General features: G+C 35.8%; 1 protein-coding gene across 1 annotated transcript in view; it reads right to left on the reverse strand.

Annotated features, from left to right (window-relative positions):
• The window catches only part of LOC149801383 (uncharacterized), a 142647-nt gene that overhangs the window by 4380 nt on the left and 115812 nt on the right, over positions 1 to 22455 (reverse strand). Inside the window, 5 exon segments of the mRNA XM_089956795.1 lie at positions 58 to 7332; positions 9004 to 10581; positions 11048 to 11195; positions 13026 to 13430; positions 16555 to 16668. Of these exon segments, the coding sequence (XP_089812921.1) occupies positions 58 to 7332; positions 9004 to 10581; positions 11048 to 11195; positions 13026 to 13430; positions 16555 to 16668 (9520 nt within the window).

Consider the following 22455-nt stretch of genomic DNA (forward strand, 5'->3'; position numbering starts at 1 on the left):
TCTTGTGGTGCTCGTGCTGCGACAGCATTTTCCAATCATCCAATCCTCTTGGTGTACCTTGATGAAGAAGTTTGTACAACTTAAATCCCTGGACGGTCAAAGGATGTTTATCTAAAGCATCTATGTCCACTTCATACTCTTCCGATCCAGGAACCCCACTCAACGTAGCAGGTTTAACCTGGCGAAGAACTCTGCAAAATCTGTATTTCGGTTCGTTAATTTCTGTATCGCTTTCCTCGACAACAACAGGGACATATTCGTCTTCTGAGAATTTTGTCAAGTCTTGATTCAAAAGTGAATACATGTCTTCACACAAATATGTACCTGGTCTCGGAATCATCATTGTTGCGACGTTTCCAGTAATCTCGAAAGCATCGATGAAGATTTTGTCGAGGTTTCTCTGGATTTTTTCAGGCATACATATGTCCTTGAATAAAGCTGAAATGTACTGAAAGTTGTTCTCAAGTGCATTTTCAGTGCACTCATCAATGAAGTTGGCAAGCCCTCCATTTGCAGTGAGTACTCTATTCAGCCCAGTCGTTGTAATATTAGCCACTATATAGAATATGTATCTGTCCATTTCTTTCTTCCTGTAAAAGCAAGTTTTGTTTTCCCCTGTGTTTGGAATAACACGACCCTTTAAAACTAGATAGCTCTTTAATTTCTTCACAGCTTTAAATGATGTATTTTGAAATGTTCTAACAATAGCAGTAATGTCGGGCTCTTGGAATGTCTTTTCTTGTCGTGTTCTGACATGATTAGCTAACCTTAATATACCTCTTAGAAATTCTTGTGAATGGATATATTTTTCCAATCTTTCTGCAAGCTTAGAGGATGTTGGCTCAATATCATCTTCATCGATTTGTTCTTGAACAAGTTTGCTCAGCTGTGATGGTCGTAATGCTTCGGGAATGCAATAGAGAAATAATTTTGCGCTTGGAATTCCAAGATCACGTAGTTCGATGAAATATTCAAACTTGTCTTGATTTCCTATTCTTTTCTCCAAATATTTGTTGTCCGAGATAACCAAAATTCTTGAATCAACAAGTTCGTGCTTCCTATTTGGCAGAAAAAGTACATCGTTTACATCTTTGGATAGTGGCTTAATGAGTGTCATGGCATGTATTACTCGGCGTAGAAGACTGAAATCGAACCGATCATATTTCATACGCTGAAGAATCGTCACAAAATGATGAAGTGTTGGTCTCTCTAGAACACCTAATTTCCTGAATAAAGTTTTGAAGTACTTGCCATATGCGTTTGGTGCTGTAAATATATAGGGCCTGAGATCATCCATACTACTTTCTGTGAAGATTTGATTTGGTTTGACAAACTTTTTTTCTTCGGGAATATGGATAATGGATGCATCAGCCAATTTATCGGCGTGGCTCTGTAAATCTTCGTATGAATTTAGACTACCATAAATTGCATCCATAAGGTCTTCGCTGACTAATTTTGCTGTCCCGGTTTCGCAAATATTGATGAGATGTTGCACGACAGCATCCAGAGGCGGACGTTGGCAAATACCTAACTCTCTTTGGAATGAATCTTTGAAAGAATCTTGATCATCAAGGCAGGCCCAGTCAGGAAGTAAACTCATAGTAGTCCAACAAATTTTTTCATGGCACCTGGAGACGGCACCAGCATAGCAAATTAAGGGCTTGTCGTTCCCATATTGCTTATGTATGTTACTCAGAGATTTTTCGACTGAGTGGTGAACAATGAATCTAACAGTTGCCATTTGAGATTTTGTCTCATTTGTCCACATTCTTTTTTCCCTTGAATCTTTCATGCTTTGTTTATGTTCATCTTTCGATATGTGTTGGAGAAATTTTCTGACTAGAACTTTTGATTTCCTTTCCAAGTCGGTCTGAGAGCCGATATTTAAACCAAATTCCATTTGAGTGGCAAATCTAATCAGATCATCATCTGTAACAGCAGTAATTAAGCCACAAATCTGCATGAAATGTTTCCATTCTTTTGAACAATAACCGAGTGAAAGAAGTTCGGTATCTCTACAACAAAGTTCGAAGACCTCTTTCTTCCGATTGTAAAATTCAGACGCTTTTCTTAGAGTTTCTTTGATAGGTATACACGCGGATTCCTTCAGTTTTGAGATTAATTTCTGCTGTTGTTTTTTGTAGTTTAAGCCTGGGGATTTTACCAACAACACATCACGAATGTATTCCAGGTGATTTATCCTGTAGCTCTGAGGTATGAGATCAAATGTGTCTAGAAATGTTTGATAGAGATCATAAGGTTCAATAATTTGTCCAATCTTTAGTTTTTTGCATAAAGTGCAAATTTCTTCGAATCCTTTGATAATATAAAAACCACTCTTGACTGTCCATTCACAGAGACCCTCGTTAGGAATTACAAAGTTTGTATGCAGTATAAGGATTTGCTTCTCATGTACGAGTGTCACAAGCTCGTTAGAGTGCGTGGGGTAAAGTGGTAGATCGATCAGGAGATGACGAAGTTTCTGCTGACTTTCATGCTCTAGCATTTCGTCCAAATTGGATGAAAAATACGTCAGTATTGATCTGCATTCTTTCTCTTTCAGGCCAGATAACTTTGTCCTGCTAGTATGCAGCAATCTCAAGACATCTCCTGGTCTTTTATCTGAAGATACCAAATAACTCACAGCTGAGACCACATTAAATTTAGTACCGGAATCCATTTTGTTCCGAAGAGAATCTGAGTGTAACACTAGCGAACTGATTTTCCTCAGTACTTGTTGCATGTCGTGTCTGCTTTGAAATGAGTCTATGTCAACAACCTGAAATGACTTCTCAATCGGCAAGAGTTCTAAACTTTGATCCTTAGTACTAACAGGCAAAAGTGACCAGCTTCCAAACGTTAATGCATTATTGCGAAACGTCTCAAGTTTGACATCTAACCTTCCACCTTCTTTAGTTTCGGAAGACATCTCGCATAACATGTGCCAAAACCTTTCAATCCATTCTTGCGAAAGATGTGTTGTATCCCACTGTAACTTTAAACTGTGATGAAACTTGGAATCTAATGACGTCAATAGAAGACTTGTTACATCAGACAAATCAAGAAGTTTGAACACAGGAATTAGATTCCTCGAAGTAGCGTTCTCTCTGAAAATTCCAGCCACTTCTTCTTCTCCAACAATATCTGTCGGTGACTTTGCTAATATATGTCGCGAAGAATCGTTCTCATTTTTCAACTGCAAATGATGTATAAACTTATCTGCTGACCTCTGAAACAGACACGAGTACCTAGAGAGGAAAACTGACTTACCACTTGTAAACTCTCTGAGACACCTGTCCTCGGTTATCAGCAGTGGCAATCCTTCAAGGTGGAGATCTTGCGCCTTCTCCAGGTAATTTAACATAATATTTGCGTTACGTATAGTTTCTATATTTGTGTTCTTAACGTCTATGCCCAAACCTGTCAGAGGCGTATCTAATACTTCATTTATTCTGCATTTATTGGGTGAGTTACGTTTGTATGAACATAGGAAACGTGACACAATCTCTGGGTCAATCATCAGTATTTCTAATTTACATTCTTTTATCGACGTCAAAATGCGATCGGGCGTGTCCAGTAGTTTCAGCCCAAGTTTCTTCAAGAGCGGTGTTAGAACCTGGTGATAACGATTGAACTGTTTGCTCAGGTTATTGAAGACTGGAGGATTAAACTCTTCATCAGCACTTAATGAAACCCACTTCAGCTTCATGGAACAATTTCTCTGTCTTTGTGAATCTTCAGGCATTTCTATGACAAAAAGTTCACGCTTTTCTTCAATTATGGATATGTAAACCATTTTTGTTAAGAATCGCCAATATTCACCACTGGCCTTTGAGAACAGCGGAAAAAAGTTGTGAAAACATCTCAACATTTCCTTTGCAGCAGAACTAGATTCCTCCTTGCAGATACTTTTTTTCAGGTGCTCAAGTGCCTTTACGTATGCTGGCGCAACAACTTTTTCCAATATGGCTTCATTAAAAGATCTTCTAAAACCTTGCTTCTCATTCCAAAGATGCCTTCGCGAGCCTTGATCCAGAATGAAATGTCCATTTATGTGAAGCGGCAATCCAGTCTCAATTTCAAGAGGAAGAAAACAAAAGGCTTTACAGGTAGATGAATCATTGAAATTGGAGCTCGTACTATTATGTGTAATCTTTAACTCTTTCAATGCCTCTAATGACATAGCAACTCCACCAGCTGGAAGATAGTATAGCTGTCCTTTCTTGAAAGCATCTTCCAATATTGCAAGTATGTGACTGTCAGTAGACCCAAAGCCTATTCTTTGAACGACATAATAACTATCCGTCTTCCCTCCGTTGTCTTTTAGTGATAGAGTGTAATCTATTTGTCGTGGTTTCTTACTAACACTAAGCTTTTCTGAGCTAGAAAACTCTCTAATATATCCTCCAAAGGATTTTCTTTTTGCTTCGTCTTCTTTCGACAGACGAACTTCAACGGTGTACTCTGCTTTAAATGTCCCTGAAGATACGTTTCCTATTGTCACCATAGTTACATGTTTTAAGAAAAGGAGGCACTCGTATATCTCTTTTCGAAAGTCTTCTAAAAGTTTGTCGATTTCTGATGTTGTCACTTCTTTTACTGATATCTCTGGCACTTCTGACATCGCAGTTCGAAGAGGAAATCTGAACATCGTTGCATTTTTAGACTCTGGTAGATCTATGCTATATCCGAGAAGGATATTCGGATAATGTGATTCAATGTAGTCAACATTAAACTTTCTTCCCGGCCTTTGCTTTGTTGCACAAGGTACATATTTGCATAGAGGATCAAATATGACCAATTCACCACCATATGGGTATTGTGGGCCCTTTGTAAGAAAGGATGGAATATCTGTTAAATGATAAACAGAATTGAATCCTATTCCATATTGACCGATTTTCGAGGGATCAGATCTTTTGCTTCCAAGTCCTAAATTTTGAATACCTTCGATATCGTCATTTGTAAATGTGCTATTGTTGTAAACACAAAGTGCCGGACCTTGAAGCGGGGCAATTCTATCAAATATTTTCTCACAGCTATGACTGCGGTAGTCCTTGATAAAGTATACCACCGTGGCCCCTGCATCATCTGCATTTTGAAGTAGCTCTTTGACTATCCCCGTGCCAAATGGATATGAAGACAGAAGATTTTTGATTCGTGTTACCAGATTTTCTTTTTGACCAAACTTCATGCCAATCGAATTTCTTTCGTAACGTTTTGTTTTCTTTGTCTGTATGCCTAAATGGGTAGCTAAATCTTGTGAAATCATGCCATGAACCAAATGCAAACTTTCATCAGTTTCATCATCCTTGTCGTAGAGGCACAAGTTTGATGTCAGTCTAAGGATACAGTCAGTGTCTGGAGCAAATATCTCGGACTTGAGGCTCACATCGAGATCATCGAATGTCATATCTTGAATAATCATGGCGTCCTTCAGCGTAGAAAGCAAATTTATCGAAAGTCGTAAATCATCACTTGTCAGTTTTTCTTTGCACATTGATTCTCTCATCATTTTTAAAGCTTTCAAGACATCTTTAATGTCATAAGTTTCTCTGACCCCAACAGCATCAAGAAAATGTTTGTATTTTCGGACTATTTTCTGGTCAAGACTGTAGAGATATGGTGAACAGTTGAGTTCTAGATTTCTAACAACTTCTACTGGTTTCATTAAATGTGAATTTACCAAAAGGCATTTCGTGTCCTGTAGATTTTTAAGCATGTCTTTTGAACATTCATCAGAAGATACAATTTCATTCAAATACTTGTATATTTCATCTACATGTGTTGAGATCTCCTCAGCTGGTATCATTTGATATGTCTCGATTATGGATTGGAGTTGCTTGAAAACTTTATCAAATGGAGGAGCTTGATTCCATTTAAACCATTTCTCAGTGTACATACAATTGTCACAGTTGGTCAAGGGCATGACCGATCCGACTAGATGAGCGTACTTACTGCTTAGAACTTCTGAAGGCTTGTATAAAACTGTGTCCTTAACGAACCACTGTAGCTTCTCTGGGAAACCATCCGGTTTTTCCTTCATGACTAGGATGCAGTTTAAGTTTTCTAGTGAGGACATTCTTAAAACAAATTTGCTATCTGATTCCTTATTTTTCCTTTCCAGAATCTGCATGAAAGCCATTGCTTTTGTTTCCATTGCATGCTTGCAATCGGCCAACGATGACATGTGATCCAGCATTTTTGCTGTTTCGATCAGATCATCAAAAGTAACTTCAGTTTTCAATCCGAGACTTGACAGAATGTTAAGGTACGGCTCTTCGCTGAAGGTCTCAGGGAATTTATCTTCATTTAAAAATAACTGTTCTAGGCCAGAAACACTTGGATCAAAAAGATCTCCTACTCTGCAATATGAAGATTTTATCCTAGATTTAAGGAATGGGATGGTCTTCAAATAGTGAAGAATGTCCTGTTCATTTTTGTACAGATCAAAGTTTTCAAAGATGAACTTCATTAAGACATTCACTTCCTCTTTACAATATTTGCAATGTGCAACATTATTTAATATGTCTTTTACAATTCCAATTGAATCTAGTTCTTGGACTCCAAGATGAAGGGCTAGTTTGGCTTCAGCAGGAGTTGCAACGATGATGGGCGCAGAAAACCCAACAGGAATGTTCGACATCTGAGTTATTTTATTACATTCGGACAATGAAACAAACGATGAATCTTTTCTGTTATTGCATCTGCTTTCACATGTCGTAGTAAAAAGTTTTAACTCTTTCACTAGTTTTCGGCTTTTTATGGTCCATTCACCCGTTTCTGATGTGTTTAAAAAGGACACCAGCTGTTTCCTAGCTTCTGCTGAACAATTGCCATTGAAATCTTCTAAAATGTTATTATTGCAATTTATCTGCAGTTCTACTTGTATGCAGTGAAGAAGCATAAGTAGCGATGAACTGGTTGGAAAGTATACATAGTCTTTCAATATATCATGAGATAGCCATGCTGGTAAGGATGATATAACTCTGATTGACAAAAGACTGAGTGCGTCACACACTCCTTCCGGAAGAGATTGCAAAATTCCAGGAACCTCCTTCAGAATAATTTTATCTGTCAATTTCAACAGCTCCATTTCTTCTTTCCCGTCACGAACTCCAAATGTGTCAAGAGCTGGTACTAATGGAATATTTTTGAAGAGATCAACGCATTTGTTGCTCACAATGTATTTCCATGTCTTTTCCAGCCAACATGCTAATAGGTAGCCACCTGAAAACATTGTTCTGCCCTTGCAAACTATGCTTCTTAACGAAATTGTTTCCTGAAGCAGGCAAGCAACGGCCTCCTTATCTAATTTCCGTATTTGGAAGTGTTCTGGAAAAAATGCATTTTTTCACCAAAAAAACCATTTTATAATGATCGTCGTTGCCTATATTATTCACAAACATAGTTGTAAAAGTAAAAGGTTATTAAATAAATGATACCTATAGTAAATGCACAGTAGCAGTGTTTCAAAAGATAAAATAATTTTGTTTTAGAATGCGCTTTTGTGAGCGACATTTGGTACAGCACTGTTAAAAAAATTGCCTTTAATTTGTGGAAACTATTAGTCAATGAAGTTTGTGCAATGAAATGAATATATATATATATATATATATATATATATATATATATATATATATATATATATATATATATATATATATATATATATATATATATATATATATATATATATATATATATATTGAGAGAGTGTTTTTTCCCATCAAAACAATGAGGTTGTACGAATTCAGTCACTCAGAGCTCCAGTCCAGATTTCTGTAAAGTAATAATAAAGATGTTTTGGACATCGATATCTTTCGTATTTCAAGTGTCAGAATAAAAGGGTAAAAAAGCAGCATGGATATCCGAGCCTCGTGTATGTATTATATAAACATAATGAATCTTTTAAATTCTGGAGAGATTGATCTCTAATATCAAGATGAATAACTTGATAGTATTTTTTGTATCCTGGATTGTGAATAAAGATTCCTAGATACAGAATCTCTTGAACAATCAATATATGATGCCTTTAGAACGACAGGATATTCATCGAGTTTCTGTGTGCACATTTGAAACTTTATACTCAGTGTAGCAAGGAAACTGACAAAGAAAGCAGAAATTAAACTCAGGTTGTAAATTTAGTTCATGAAGTTTAGATATATCCTCCCAAGTCAAAATGTTTCCAGCACAACAGTAGGACATATTGCTTATAATGGATTGAAAACATGATAAGAAATACAAAATTGATCAGTACGTCTTAGAAATGCACAGTAGTTCTAAATGTGCTTATAACTGATCTCGAACTAATTTTTTAAGAGAACAATAAAATATTACTTTCGAGCAAAATCGTATTATCTTTGAAATCTTTATTATCCTTATTCAATTAGAAAACCTCTAAATTATTTATTTCATCAAAATGATAATATAGGGCAAAGACGTCGTGTTGATGACAAATAATTGTGAGGAAAATAATCTAAAGATGTGTGATTTTTATTTTTTTTGAGGCAATTTTAATTTTTTTTAGTCATATCGCTATGATGTCTGTACTGTAGCAGTTGATAATCATGTCCAACACTGGGACATCATGCCGCAGACATGTATCATCTTGTCTCACCCAGTCACATTATTCTACCACCAGTCCTAACACTAACCTCTTACTGCTGAGCGCCGATCAAAAGGTAAAGTTACTTATATCATACACTACCAAAGTAAAAAGAGTAGAAATGTTGGATATATATATATATATATATATATATATATATATATATATATATATATATATATATATATATATATATATATATATATATATATATATATATATATATATATATATATATATATATATATATATATATATAAGTCAATTGACGAAATCTAATATCTGAAAGTATTGGTAAACATTTAAATATGTTCACTGAGGTAGGGATAAGACTTCTAGATATTAGTATTGTTTGAAAATTACAGCGGTAAATTACCTGTAACTATATATAAACATACCTGATTCTAACATTACTTGGAAATGTTTTTGCATGCTGTTCGGGAGGCTGGGCAGAACGAACTTGGATTCCAAACCCGGAAATAAATCCACAGTGTCTTCATTCAAAATGTACACTGGACTTACATCTCTTGCGTTAGAGGAAAACGTTGTAAACGAACCACTTTTCAGTGGGAGTAAATCCAGATCATTCAGAGAAACATATCCTTTGTGGCAGAAGAAAAATGTCAAAATGTTTAATTTGTCTCCCGATGAAAATCGTTTGTATTCTTGGTTCTTGGACAACACTCTCGAAAGGTTTTCGGGTGTCAGATATTCTAGGTTCATGAATCTGGACAATGATCGATGCACGTGTTCTGGGATGGGTACATAATTTTGTTTGTAAGTTACCAGAATTGTCTCCACAGCCTTTATAACGGCCGCATATTTTTGTTCTGAGTGTTCAACATTTATGAATATTGCTTCAGAGGTGTGTAACCATTGTCCTCCTCTGTTGTTGGTGTAGAATATTTTGTCATTTGCTATGATTGAGAGAAGACGTTCGGCAAGTTTAACCCACCTTCCTTCAACTTTGTCTATGTCAGGAATAGACTTATACAAGATGCGTACAAGTTCATTGCAGCCTATGTTTTCTTCGCTGGAACTGACAATCCTTCTCAGCAGTAAGGCATAGGCATTGGGAAGAAGTTCTGACAGCAACAATTGGTTCCAGACTAAATCCCTGTCTGTGTGCATACCACATTCCTCTTGCTCTGCAGATGGCCATTTGATGTGTCTGCGATTCTGGCTTAGAGCAAAGAAAGCATTCAAATGCACAGGTAGGCCTGTGATACTTTTAGGTTCCTGTGGCAATGGTAGGAAGCAAAACACATGTCCTTTGAAATGATCACTATTCTGTTTTAGCGGGGTTGCAACACTTACATATGGCCTGTAAGAACATAGCTTGTTTTGTGTAAGGAATTCGAGATCCTGAGACATTGCAACAACTTTAAAAAGGTTAAGGACCATCCATGTTTCTGTACATATATTGAATTCATTGCTCTTTGGATCTTTAAAGAAAGCTTTGAATGAAATGTTGTAATGACACACATAATCGGAATTTGCATTTTTTCCCAGGCACTCAATGGTACTAATGAATTTTTTCCTTTTTTCTAGCATCTTTATGTCGTCAGCCGCTTCTAATTTAAATATTAATTCAGGCACAATTTTTTCAACATCAGATAAGGAAGAGGTTTCTTCAGTTCTAGAATAAACAAATTCATCAGAGTCTCTTAAAACTTCTGGGATGAAGTCAGGATTATTTCCATTATTCTCCTTTTCCTTAATGAAGACGCTCTTCATTCCTGCTTCCCGAATGAAGACCTCCAGGCGGACACGATTTTTCAGGAACAACAGATTATTCGTGGAGTCTACTTGTAGAGTTTTGAAAAGGTCTAAGACTTTGGCTCGATCATAAAGCGTGTCCGAAAGAGCAGAAGGCTTTTCTCGAAGAGGGAACCAAAATATTGTTCCAGGAAACAGTCCACCTTCAAAAGTGGATTTCGACAAACCAAATATACCATCCAATGCCACTAGAATGTCTTGAACAGAAAATAGTTTACAATTCTTAACATCTGAAAGATTAATGCTGGCACATACTTGTCCTCCTTTTTCCTCCTGGAACGGGTCTATTAATAACATTCGATTGCTGCTTATAACGCAAAGGTGGTCTGAAAGTAACAATTTTTATACTATGACACATATTGGGCTCACATCAAATAGAAAAAGCCGGAGAGCCCGATTTATAGCTGGTTGTGAAACAAAATCCTACTTATAATAGATCTTATTTCAGATCATGTCTGTGTAATTATGTTTTGCCATACCAGTTATGCATGTTCATCTTCGTTACAAGACCAACATTCGATCTAATTCTCTGTTGAAAATGGACATCCTATGCAAAACAAAAGCCCCTTCAAATCATAATTTTAATTTGGTACCTATGGTTTACAGTCCTGACAGATTTCATTGTTAATTAAAATTGATACATTATCTAAAATCAATGCAGACCTGTTAGGTGAAAAACAGACTTGAAGCCAAGACCAAATCTTCCAACTTTAAGGGGGTCACTTTCTTTGACACTCATGTAAATGGAGATAATTCCCTCCCAGTCCTCTTCCTTAAAAGCTTCATCGTTAAACACGCAGAGTCCAGGTCCCTGAAATGGAACAAACTATACATCAGTTCAAGACTTGACAGTAAAGTGGGATTGCCACCCTTATGAAGTCGGAATGAAAAAGACTTTAAAATAAATATATAAATAAAATGCATTTTCATTGGTAAAAGGAAAACATCACTCCAACCACCGCCAGGTGTTGCTAGTTTTAAACTGAGCGATATGTGACCACCCATGCTCACATGACGTGGTGGTTGGAAGCCTTTTTTTTCTCTTTTTTTTAAAAATAATGTGAAACATGATTTATTTTATGAATTTAGTTTCTCCTTCAAATACGTGCCCCGTTCACATAAATAATAGTAGAATATGTAATACGCGGAGGGAATGCTGAGAATCCGACTTCTTTCTCTCGTATCCTTAAGGAATTATGACTGGACTCCCTATGTGAACGATAATTCGTTATAATAACTGATAAGCAACATAGCTTAAGGTCACATGATTATGATCTCTATCCGGTTAAGAATATGAGTATTGAAATATTCTTACCAACAAATTTTCAATGGCAAATCCAACGAAGCTAATAAGCTCTGTTGACTCATAAGTAGTTCAGGTAGTCATCAGAGTCTAACTATGCGAAGCTAAATCATGGAGATAAAATCTCGGAAGGGTTAACTCTGCATGCAACCGCTTTCACTATGTCTCGGATTGAAATGTTGCACTCGAAAGCGAGGCTCTCAGAGACCACTCTAATTTCATGAGATGAAATATTGACGAGGCGACTCTGATCTTGTGACACTTCAGAGTACGCCGAGCATACAAACCACCTCACCTGCGAAGATACGGTTTTAAGGAGTGATAGATTGCTCTCTAGCTTTCACCGGAAGAAAAAGTCGTTTGTTTGAGAGCGTGAACAGGATCGTAGATGACCGCTAGTCTCGACTTGTCGATGGAGGAGAGCAAGCGTATGACAACTCTTTAATTTCAAATTGACGGTAACCTATATAGGGCTACAAAGCCTCGTTGCTTCAAGAGGACCACCGAGCAATCAGAACCAAACTTGAAGATAGTTTTGTCAACTGAAATTCATGTAATTTGTTCATACTCTTCATGCCGAGGTTTAGGCTATCAGGAACCAAATTTCATATGATAGTAGCTTCAGCAAAGTGTCGGCTTAAGGCACGAACTTAACTGAGTTGAGCCATATAAGAACCTAGGACGAATTCCGTTTGGGAAATACGGTGAGTGATATTGGTCGATGCGAATCAAAAGTATATATCAAATCCGAGAGGCATTTATCACGACTGATATCGTGTCTGCCATGATGTCGGAAGCCATTGATAGTAATTGGAGCCAACCTTTTTCCTCGAAGAACCAGAGGAAAATGTCGGCCAGTTGGACAATTGAGGCACTTAAGAGGGACGATATTTTTAATTTGGCACCATTCCTTGCAACCACTCCATTATTCGCCCAAAACCTACATAAATGCGGGCCTTCTTGCTCGTAGATCCTCTTCACAATATAACATTTAAATTGTTTGTTCCACATGGCTTTCTGGACAAGAGTCATGCAAGAAGAAGAAGACGTTCCGAGCATATATCGCTAGATCAGGTATATATGTGACTCAGTCTTGTTCCATCTGAGAGGGGCTATTATAATCTTTTGCAGTTCTGACTCCGTATCTTCCAGATTATTTGCGGTGCACGAAACATGGGAGGGTAGAGGAAGGCCCAGAACCCTTCCCAGCTGATTGATAGTGCGTCCACAGGTTAAGCGTCTGGGTCTGAAACTGAGGAGTCTGCCAGGAATATGTTGCTTTTATACGTTAGTGCTGAGTTCTTCGCAGCCACGTAGAAAGTGCTAAATCATAATAACCAGGTCAGGTGATTTTGGTTGCCCCCATGCCGTTAGAGAAGGTAGTTCACCAGAACAGAGTTGTCCGACAAATGAGTACCGCTTTTCTTGAGAGTTGATTCTTCCAGAATTTGATGGCTTGATGACAGCCTTCATTTCTAGAAGGTTTATGCGGGGAGGCCGAACCCTTGGCTTTAGCTTGCCACTGACCGTGGCGACGTCAGCCAACAGGTGGACACCCCAACCGTATACTGGCATCGGTATATGCTGTGTTTTGAGCTTGGAGATTTTCCAGAGGGAGTCCTGATACCAGCCAAATCTGGTTGCTCCACTGACCCACCCAGGTATCATCATACATCCGATGTGATCATCACTTGTTTGATAGAAGGTACCGAAGATTGGAAGCCACTGAGTTATTAATGCCATCTGTAAGGGGCGCATAAAAGGACGCTGGCGCAATGAATAAAATGAGGAGCTGCAAGAACTCTCTCGCTGAAATCCAAGTCTTGTTGGATACGGACTCGACTAGTTCTTCGATCCATACCCGATTGCGATTGGTGAGAAATTCAATAGAGAGGTAGACAAAACACTGGAATGGATGAAGATCAGAGTCGTCTCTGTTCACACGAAAGCTTAGGCAATGTAAAGGTGAAAGGATATCGTTTTTGCCTTGGAGTACGATTGAAAGTATTATATGTTTTTGGAGTATGTCGACCACGTACGTTTCCGTCAGTGTAGATGATGTCGACCGCTACAGGATGACGACGCAATCCATAATTTTGGTAATACCCAGGAACTGATATTGAGGCCAAAGAGTACCACTTTGAACTGATAAAACGTGTCGCTGTAAGCAACGGAACGAATTTTCGTGACAGTAGGCGGATAAAGACATGACAATATACATCGGTCTCATCGACACTGACGGAATACTTGTCCTTTCTGATGGAGAGAGGGACTGTGGTCGCCGTCTCCATCTTGAATTTTGGCAGTAGAACGTATTGGTTGAGGTGACTCAGGTCAATGATCGGTCACAGCATCCTGTTTCACTTCTGGATGAGAAAACCCCGGAGATTTTGGTTTTTACACATTCACCACCATCCTGTTGGCGATGAGTGACCGTATCTCCTTCTGTAAAAAGGCATCTTTCAACCATTCTGAGGGTATTTGCATAAGAAGGGGTGACGAGGCAAGAGGATAGGGTTAGATAAATGAAATCCGAAGCCCTTGTTATACACATGGATCAGCCAATCGTTCTCAGGGAAGAGGTCGATCGAGTGAGATTGAAAATGTTGCAGACGGCAACCCACCACTAGGCTAGCTACGGGCGCTGGTGATTAGATGACTGTTTGCTGTTATTGGGCTCTGATCTATGATGAGTACTTGACTGTAAAGATTCCACGCCTCTTTTCTGGCAACCATCTCTATTAGGTGGCTCTGATGGATTGTTCCGGAAAGCTGGAGTGGGTTTGCTGGCATGTTGGAGGGGCATTTCCTGAGTCGCATGCTTCTGAACTTCTTCAATCGTTCTTAATAATATAATGATCATCAATCGTTCCTCCTAAGATTAAAGGAGACCCAGATGGGGTCGTCCTTAAAGCCATATAATGGTGCAGCGTAAGAAACGTGGAACGCAGGCATGGGTCACGTCCAATCAAGTCCAAATTAGCATAAGCGGTTAATGCATTGTCCATTGTATCATGCGCCTCTCTATTGATGACCCGAGCAATTTGGGCTGTCACCTCTCAGGCGTGGTCATTGTCTCATTTTTCCGTCAGTCGAAAAATGGTCATTGATGCCATGTCAACCATAGAGGATCTGGCAATCACATTCCAAACTAACTTGAAAATCTGTCGTAAACATGTTTTTGCCCATTTAATAGAACAGTGGCGGTGTACTACTGCGCAAATTCGGCAATGGCTACTGAAATAGGCTTGAATTGTTCTTGAGGTAATTTCTTGCGTGAGCAACACGACAAAGAAGCTTACGAGCTAGCGACACCTGGCGACGACAAGGAGATGTAACGAGCAAGAGTTAGAAATGATAGATGCAACTTGTGGCGAAAAATCAATGTAATCTACAAAATTTACATATAAATTATATCCCGGTAAAGTTATGCATAGATGTACTAAACGAAATATATTAGGAGAATGGTGTAGAGGGATAATAATAATAATAATAATTATTATTATTATTATTATTATTATTATTATTATAAAGATTAACGGAATAGTTATTTGCGGAAATATTATAGCAAAAGTTGCTTCCGACTGACAAACTGATGCCTGGCTGTAATTTTAATAAGTTTTCAGTGGTAAGGTTAGATTTATTTTCATTTCGGCAAAACTCCCCATGAGTTGTCAATTGCAATATTCAATATCCTTACTTACATGCTCGTTCTATGTAGGACCACCCCAGGTTAGATTCAATCGGTAGCATCTAGAGGGACTCGACTGGTTAATGGTTTCGCCAGCATATTGAGTGGCACGAATCAGAAAAAAATTACATTTTTAGCTTGATATCCAGGCCTCTAATTGATACTGAAGCAAACAATATGTTGTAGGAGTTCTGAACGATTTGGTCTTGGGCATATGCTTGCAAATAAGGCAATGTTGTTTTTGCAGCTTTATGTGACTGAATCTGTGGTCTTGTTTGAAGTTACCTTGGCACGTACCTGATGGTTGGTCTGATGTTTAGGTCTACGGTACGCAACGATATGAAATTCTTCAATTATGCATTTAGAAGTTCTGAGAATTCCATCTGATGCCAATCCTTCCAAATGATCTTTTGTAAATCTTGGGTATCAGGGTAGAAAAGTTACCAAAAATGGGGTGTGCTCTTGATTTATATCAATTATAGAGAAAATAACCGTCCTTTAAAGTACACATGATCCAGCATGGATTTGTCATGAATTGATTAAAATAAGTGTCAAAAAATGACAACAAACAATTCAAGGCAAGTTTTTGACTATCCTAAGTGCTTTCAAATGGAAGTGTATGTTTGTCGAAGGCCATGACAAAACAGAGACACAGACAAACTTTGACCACTAAAGAAAGGATTTAATTTACATATTTCTACATGGCTACGTCTGATGGAAGTATTACCTAAAATATTTTAGATCTCATACAAAATGTTCACCTATGAGCATTACTAAGTTGGGAACAGTGTCGTAGTAGTTTAGTGTTTGACAAATTAGTCCCTGTCATAAAAGTAAAATACAGTTCCTTCGATACAAGACCTTGATAAGTTCCGTCAATGAATCCTTTAAAATATTCTACCACAAAAGACCGTTGTCCTAACTAGATACCAACATGACCGAGTCATGTATTGAATTCGCTACTGTATTTTAAAAGACAATATTGGGTGAAAGTCAGAATGACAATCGCAATCTGTCTACCTTAAGCGCCCGTCATCTAGCAATCAAAGGATGGGTGACAAATTTTCACGGTCAATTACAGCATATGCAAATAGAGGTGTAGGTGGTCTCGTACATTTGTAAAAGACCTCTTAACAAAACATCACTTAAGGACCAAGTACTAGTTTCATAACTAACCCTGAAGAATTTTCTGAAAGGGAGTCGTGTGTCATCTGCGCTGTTGATTCTTCTTCCATCGTAGACGAATTTTATTTCACTGGCTCCTGCATCCTCTGCGTTCTGGATTAATTCCTGTCACAGTGAAAAATTATAATAAAAATGCATACTTAGTGTAAAGTGCATCAATATTTACTGCATTAAATGCAAACAACTACGTCACTAGCTGTAAATACGAAATTCGTAACCATTGTATTATTATTGCTGGCGTTGTTATTACTGTCATCATCGTCGTCATCATCTTCACCATCATCGTCGTCGTCATCGTCATTTTCCTCCTTCTCCTCCTCCTCATTATTATTATTATTATTATTATTATTATTATTATTATTATTATTATCTAAGATGTAAGAGTTGACAAAATTAGCCACTGTCATTATTATAACAATCGTTGCGAATGGCGCATGTATGATCAGGGGTGTAGCAACATATATATTTGCTATGCGTATTCTTTGAAAAAATTTTCCCCAGAAAAGACGTCTGTCATGAACGCAACAGAAACTTGATCTCTGGAACTTCCTTGTACTCTGGCCTCCCGTGATGCTCTGCACACGAAGTCAGGCGCGTACAGCTGAATGGCTGATGCCAGTGGAGAAGTCCAAGATGGCAGAAGTAATACCAAAATGCGTTGACAATAAAGAAAGCTCATTAAATCAGTTATTTCCAAATGTGTCACCGCTAGTATTTTGGTTTTATTAGTGACAGCTTTGTCCATTAAAGAGGTACTGTTACTATGCAGTATTGTCGTTTTCAGCCATTATGTATGAGTGGTAATGGTGGGGTACGGTCAGAGAATGTACAATCTTTTTGTTTTGCTTTTATTGTGTTCTATCTCCTTTATGTAAATGAAAGTTTGTTCAACTTAATTTTACTGATATTTTACGTTAAGTTTCGACTTTTTAGAATATACTGTTTTTCCTGTCGCGCAGCATACTTTTATTTTAGAATGAAATAATAGAACAGAAAATATTGGCCGGGTGGGTGAGATTAGGTTGGCAATAAAAGCAGATGTCTATTTATGCAATGCAAATTTTTTAATTATACGGTTTGCCACTTCTATCTTTCTTGTTCAGAAAAATCTTTCACCAATTACGATGGGTTAAAGGTCTACTTGGGATAAATATCAGTCTATCTGACATTAAAATAATAATAATAATAATAATAATAATAATAATAATAATAATAATAATGATAATACTAATAATAATAATAATAATAATAACAACAACAAAAGGACGACACAACAGTAAATCTGGATAGGTTAAGTATTGATATTATTACTACATGAAATTAATGCTCAGAAAATATATCTATATCGTAAATCACTGGTTTGTTTTGGTACAGAATTTATTAGACTTAGGTAGCTATTAATTAAGCAATGTTATCATGAAAAAATGTACTTTGTTGTAAGGTACTGAGCGGGTTTACCTAGTCACTTTTAATCAGGTCAATCTTCAGGGAAATGTTTTAACGTAATCAGAAATGGAACTTAATAATAACTTTATTTTTTATTTTGTCAAACACTTATGATAGTTTGATTACAGGAGAGGTATTACTTCATGTACAGCAGTAATAACAGTGTTATGTAATTTTGTAAACAAGATATATTCGATGTTGCAGACCGACCAGCAATATACAATTACAAATTTTCGAAGTATGAACGAATGAATGTTCCAAAGTTCTAAACTGCTACCAAATAAATAACAACAAATATATTAACTCAGCATTCACGGACTTAAGGTGCAATCTTTTAAAAGAAATGTCCAGGTTTCAACCCTCTGTTTACTTATCGGTTTAAATGTGTCACTGGTAAAATATGCAGGAATGTTAGGGTTGTCTATGACCTATGTGGAACTTCCACATAAAGTGTAACAATACAAGAGTATATCACAATAATACTCATGCAGCTCTGATTATTTTCAAAGACGTGCATCCAGTGTATAACGCTCCGTTCATAAGACGTGCATCTAGTGTATAACGCTTCGTTCATAAGCATAGGTACTGCATTGTTGCGAAAATAACGTAGGTTGTGCTATATATATATATATATATATATATATATATATATATATATATATATATATATATATATATATATATAGAGAGAGAGAGAGAGAGAGAGAGAGAGAGAGAGATATGACGGCTATGAATGCCAAATGGATTATTTATTCATTATAGAGATACTGAGGTTTCTTGCTAGAGGTTTAAAAAATCAAATTACATAAATCAATTCTGTCAACTGAACTTTTGTCTTTCGGGTATATTATATAAGAATAAATTTAAAAATAAACAGGTGTTGGATGTTTTAAAGTAATATTATTCCTTTTACACTGCATATATTCTTCTTAATTATTTCTATCCCAGATTCTGCCCAATGATTGTTCTCAAAACATTGCATTGCGTAAATAAGTATATACTGTATTACCATCCTAATCTCACCCACCATTACATCTTATATGTTTATAAATCGGTTCTAAAATACAAGTATGCTGCACGACAAGACTATTGGTATATTCAAAAATGTTTAAACTTAATGTGATATAATGGTAAAAATGATTAATTAAACTTTCATTGAAATAAGCTTCACTGATAAAGATGCAAAAGAATAACCATAGTCAATTTCTCACCTTATCCCCATAGCAACACTTCAAACAAACATCCAGTACCTCTTTATTGGACATGTGCAACCAAACATCCGTCGACAACACAGTTGGAAATGACTAATTAAATGCGATTTCTTTATGGTCAACGCATTTTTATATTACCTCTGCCATCTTGAATTTCCCCAAACCTATCATCCGTTCATCAACGGTGTATGTCTGGCGCCGTGTGCAAAAAATCATCAGAGGCCAGTGTACCAGGCTAGCCACGAAAAGGGGCGAACGACTGTCATTCAGTTCGACTAATTGTAAAATCTGTTTATTAGTACAGCAATAATAAAATAGTTTGGCATAGACCAACATAAATCGGTTTCACTTCAAAAATGGGTAATAATCGAAAAGACAATTAAGATATATACTGTGCAGTGCAATATAATTTCCCTTTCTAAGATCAATAACGCTGCATTGGGACACTTCTTCATAACATATGACATGAGTCACGTCAGTCAGTGACGTCACGGGAGTAGTCAGCTACAATTGTCTTAGGCTTCTCCTATTCAATATTATTGTATTTCGTTTTATTATAATGCTCGTGCCCCGAGTTGAGCAAACCTCGTATTGTAACTGATATCCATACATACATACATACATACATATATATATATATATATATATATATATATATATATATATATATATATATATATATATATATATATATATATATATATATATATATATATATATATATATATATATATATATATATATAAATTATAAAATAAACAACACCAACACGTTTTTAGACGATATTTTTATGATTTGGAGTTATTCATTAGAAGACCTTTATTACTTTATAGACAGTTTAAACAAATTACATCCAACAATAAAATTTACATTCAATGTCTCTAAAACTAAAGTTTCATTCTTGGACGTTGATGTCATGAAAAATGAAAATAATGAAATTACTACCATGGTTCATGTTAAAAACACGAATATTCATCAATATGTTGAATATTCTTCATGCCATCCTAAATCATGTAAAAATGGGATACCATATAGTCAAGCAAAAAGATACAGAAGAATTATTTCGGATGATGCTGTTTTTAAATCATCTTTGACAGAGCTAGGTCAGCATTTTTTAAATAGAAATTACCCTATTGACATCATTAATACTGCTTTCCAAAAGGTATCTTCTCTTACACAGCTTGAATCTTTACAATATAAAATCAAAAATAGAAATGAAGATATCATTCCTTTTGTTATTGAATATAATCCAAGTTTGCCTAATATAGGTAAGATTATCAATAAATATTGGGATTTATTAAACTTATCATGTAAAGCAAGTGTTAAATCGCTACACGAAAGCAAACCCACACTTGCTTATAAAAGGACTAAAAATCTGAAAGATTTCCTAACTAATTCCAAATTAGAAAAACCATCATATAAAATAGGATCATCAACTAAATGTAATAGACCTAGATGTTCACACTGTTCATTTATTAATGAAAATACTTCTTTCAATAGTAATAATACGAAAGAAATTTTTAATATGCGTTGTGACATTAATTGTGCAACATCAAATGTTATTTATTTGATAACGTGCAAAAAATGTGGCATCCAATATGTTGGACAAACCAGTCAACAAATATCTAAACGTATGAACCAACATAGATCAGATATAAAAAATTATATCGATCAATCATTTTCATCTCATGTTGCCGCACATTTTAACAAAAATTCCCATACATTGCAAGATTTCTCCTTCCAACCTATTGTTAAAGCTGATTCTGAAATGGAACGTCTACTAAAGGAAACCTATTGGATTCACCGTCTTAATACGGTATATCCAAAAGGTCTAAATTCAAAAACACTATATGACATTTAGTAATTTTTTATTAATTTTTAATTATTTTTTTTTTTTTTTTTTTTTTTTTTTTTTTTTTTTTTTTTTTTTAATTATGTCCCCTGTTTGCAGTTGGATATGAGTGTCTCGTGTTGTTTTACTTTGTGGAAAATCTTATTGGTAAAAGTATAATCTAATAACATAAAAATAAGTTTATTAATTCTTTAAAAATGAAATTGAATTTGTAATTAATTATCTATATAATATGATTAATTATTTATAAAATACTTGATAGTAACCGTAATGCACACCATATTTTTATTATATTTTTATTAAATAAATTGAGTTCTGATAACCACTTTAACAGCTATAAAGATTATACTAGTGTTTATGTTGTTTACATTGAATTTTGCAATATTTTTATTTTTTATTTTTGTGTAATTTATTTTCTTTTCTTCTAATAAGCGTGTATTATACATAATACTAATATTACTAAAACTGTTTATCTCTATTTGTTAATAAATTATATATATATATATATATTCCTTTCTATTTTGTTTGCACTGAAAAAATATTGGTCAATTAAAAGTTTGGCTAGAAATAGGAACAGATTTGAGCATTGGATAATTCAGATACATTCAGCCGTTACACTGATCTCGCAAACAGCGCCACAGAAGACGTCATATTCATTGTCAATGCTTGTAGTGAGCCTCTTTTTCAGACGCAACTTCCATTACTTTAAAAATTAAGTTTGACGAAAAGATCGATAGATTTACTATGCCAGCGTTACATCTGCGAGCTTAAGCGTTACATTTCTATTTTATCTGTTACTTTTGGCAAATTCTTTTGATAATAAAGCCAAATCAAGAAAAAACTTGTCTTCAACTTTCTAGCAGATTTCTACTTGTGGCAGTATGGTTATCCTAGCGATATGGGGAGGTACCATATTGTGACGAGCATGACTGACCTCTCTCTCTCTCTCTCTCTCCAACAAAAAATATTGTATATCGTTTTGTCAATCCAGTGAAACAGTTTGGAATAAGCAAATACTTATTAGGTACATAAATGGGCATCAATTGAATACTGTTATATATATTTAATTTATATTGTTTTTTTGTGTTGCTTTTCTTGATTATTATGGATTGTGTACATCTGCATTTTGTACCTGATCTTATCCAAAATCAAATTCATAGTGTACCTGACCAGTGACATTTATTTCGTAAACAATATAATCGATACTAATATTTTTATAAGAGTGAAGTAAAAATATTTATATCATTAAATTTGGAGGAAAACATTTTTATTTGCATCTGAGTCTTGAACATAGTTTTTCACTTGAAAATTCCTAAACTTGTTGATAACTTTGAAATCTTTAGAGAGGAGGCTGACCGGCAGAAGCAGAATAAATGTTATTAT

The sequence above is a fragment of the Sinohyriopsis cumingii genome, chromosome 4, assembly GCF_028554795.1.
Source record: "Sinohyriopsis cumingii isolate HCF-2022 chromosome 4, ASM2855479v2, whole genome shotgun sequence".
Lineage (NCBI taxonomy): Eukaryota > Metazoa > Mollusca > Bivalvia > Unionida > Unionidae > Sinohyriopsis > Sinohyriopsis cumingii.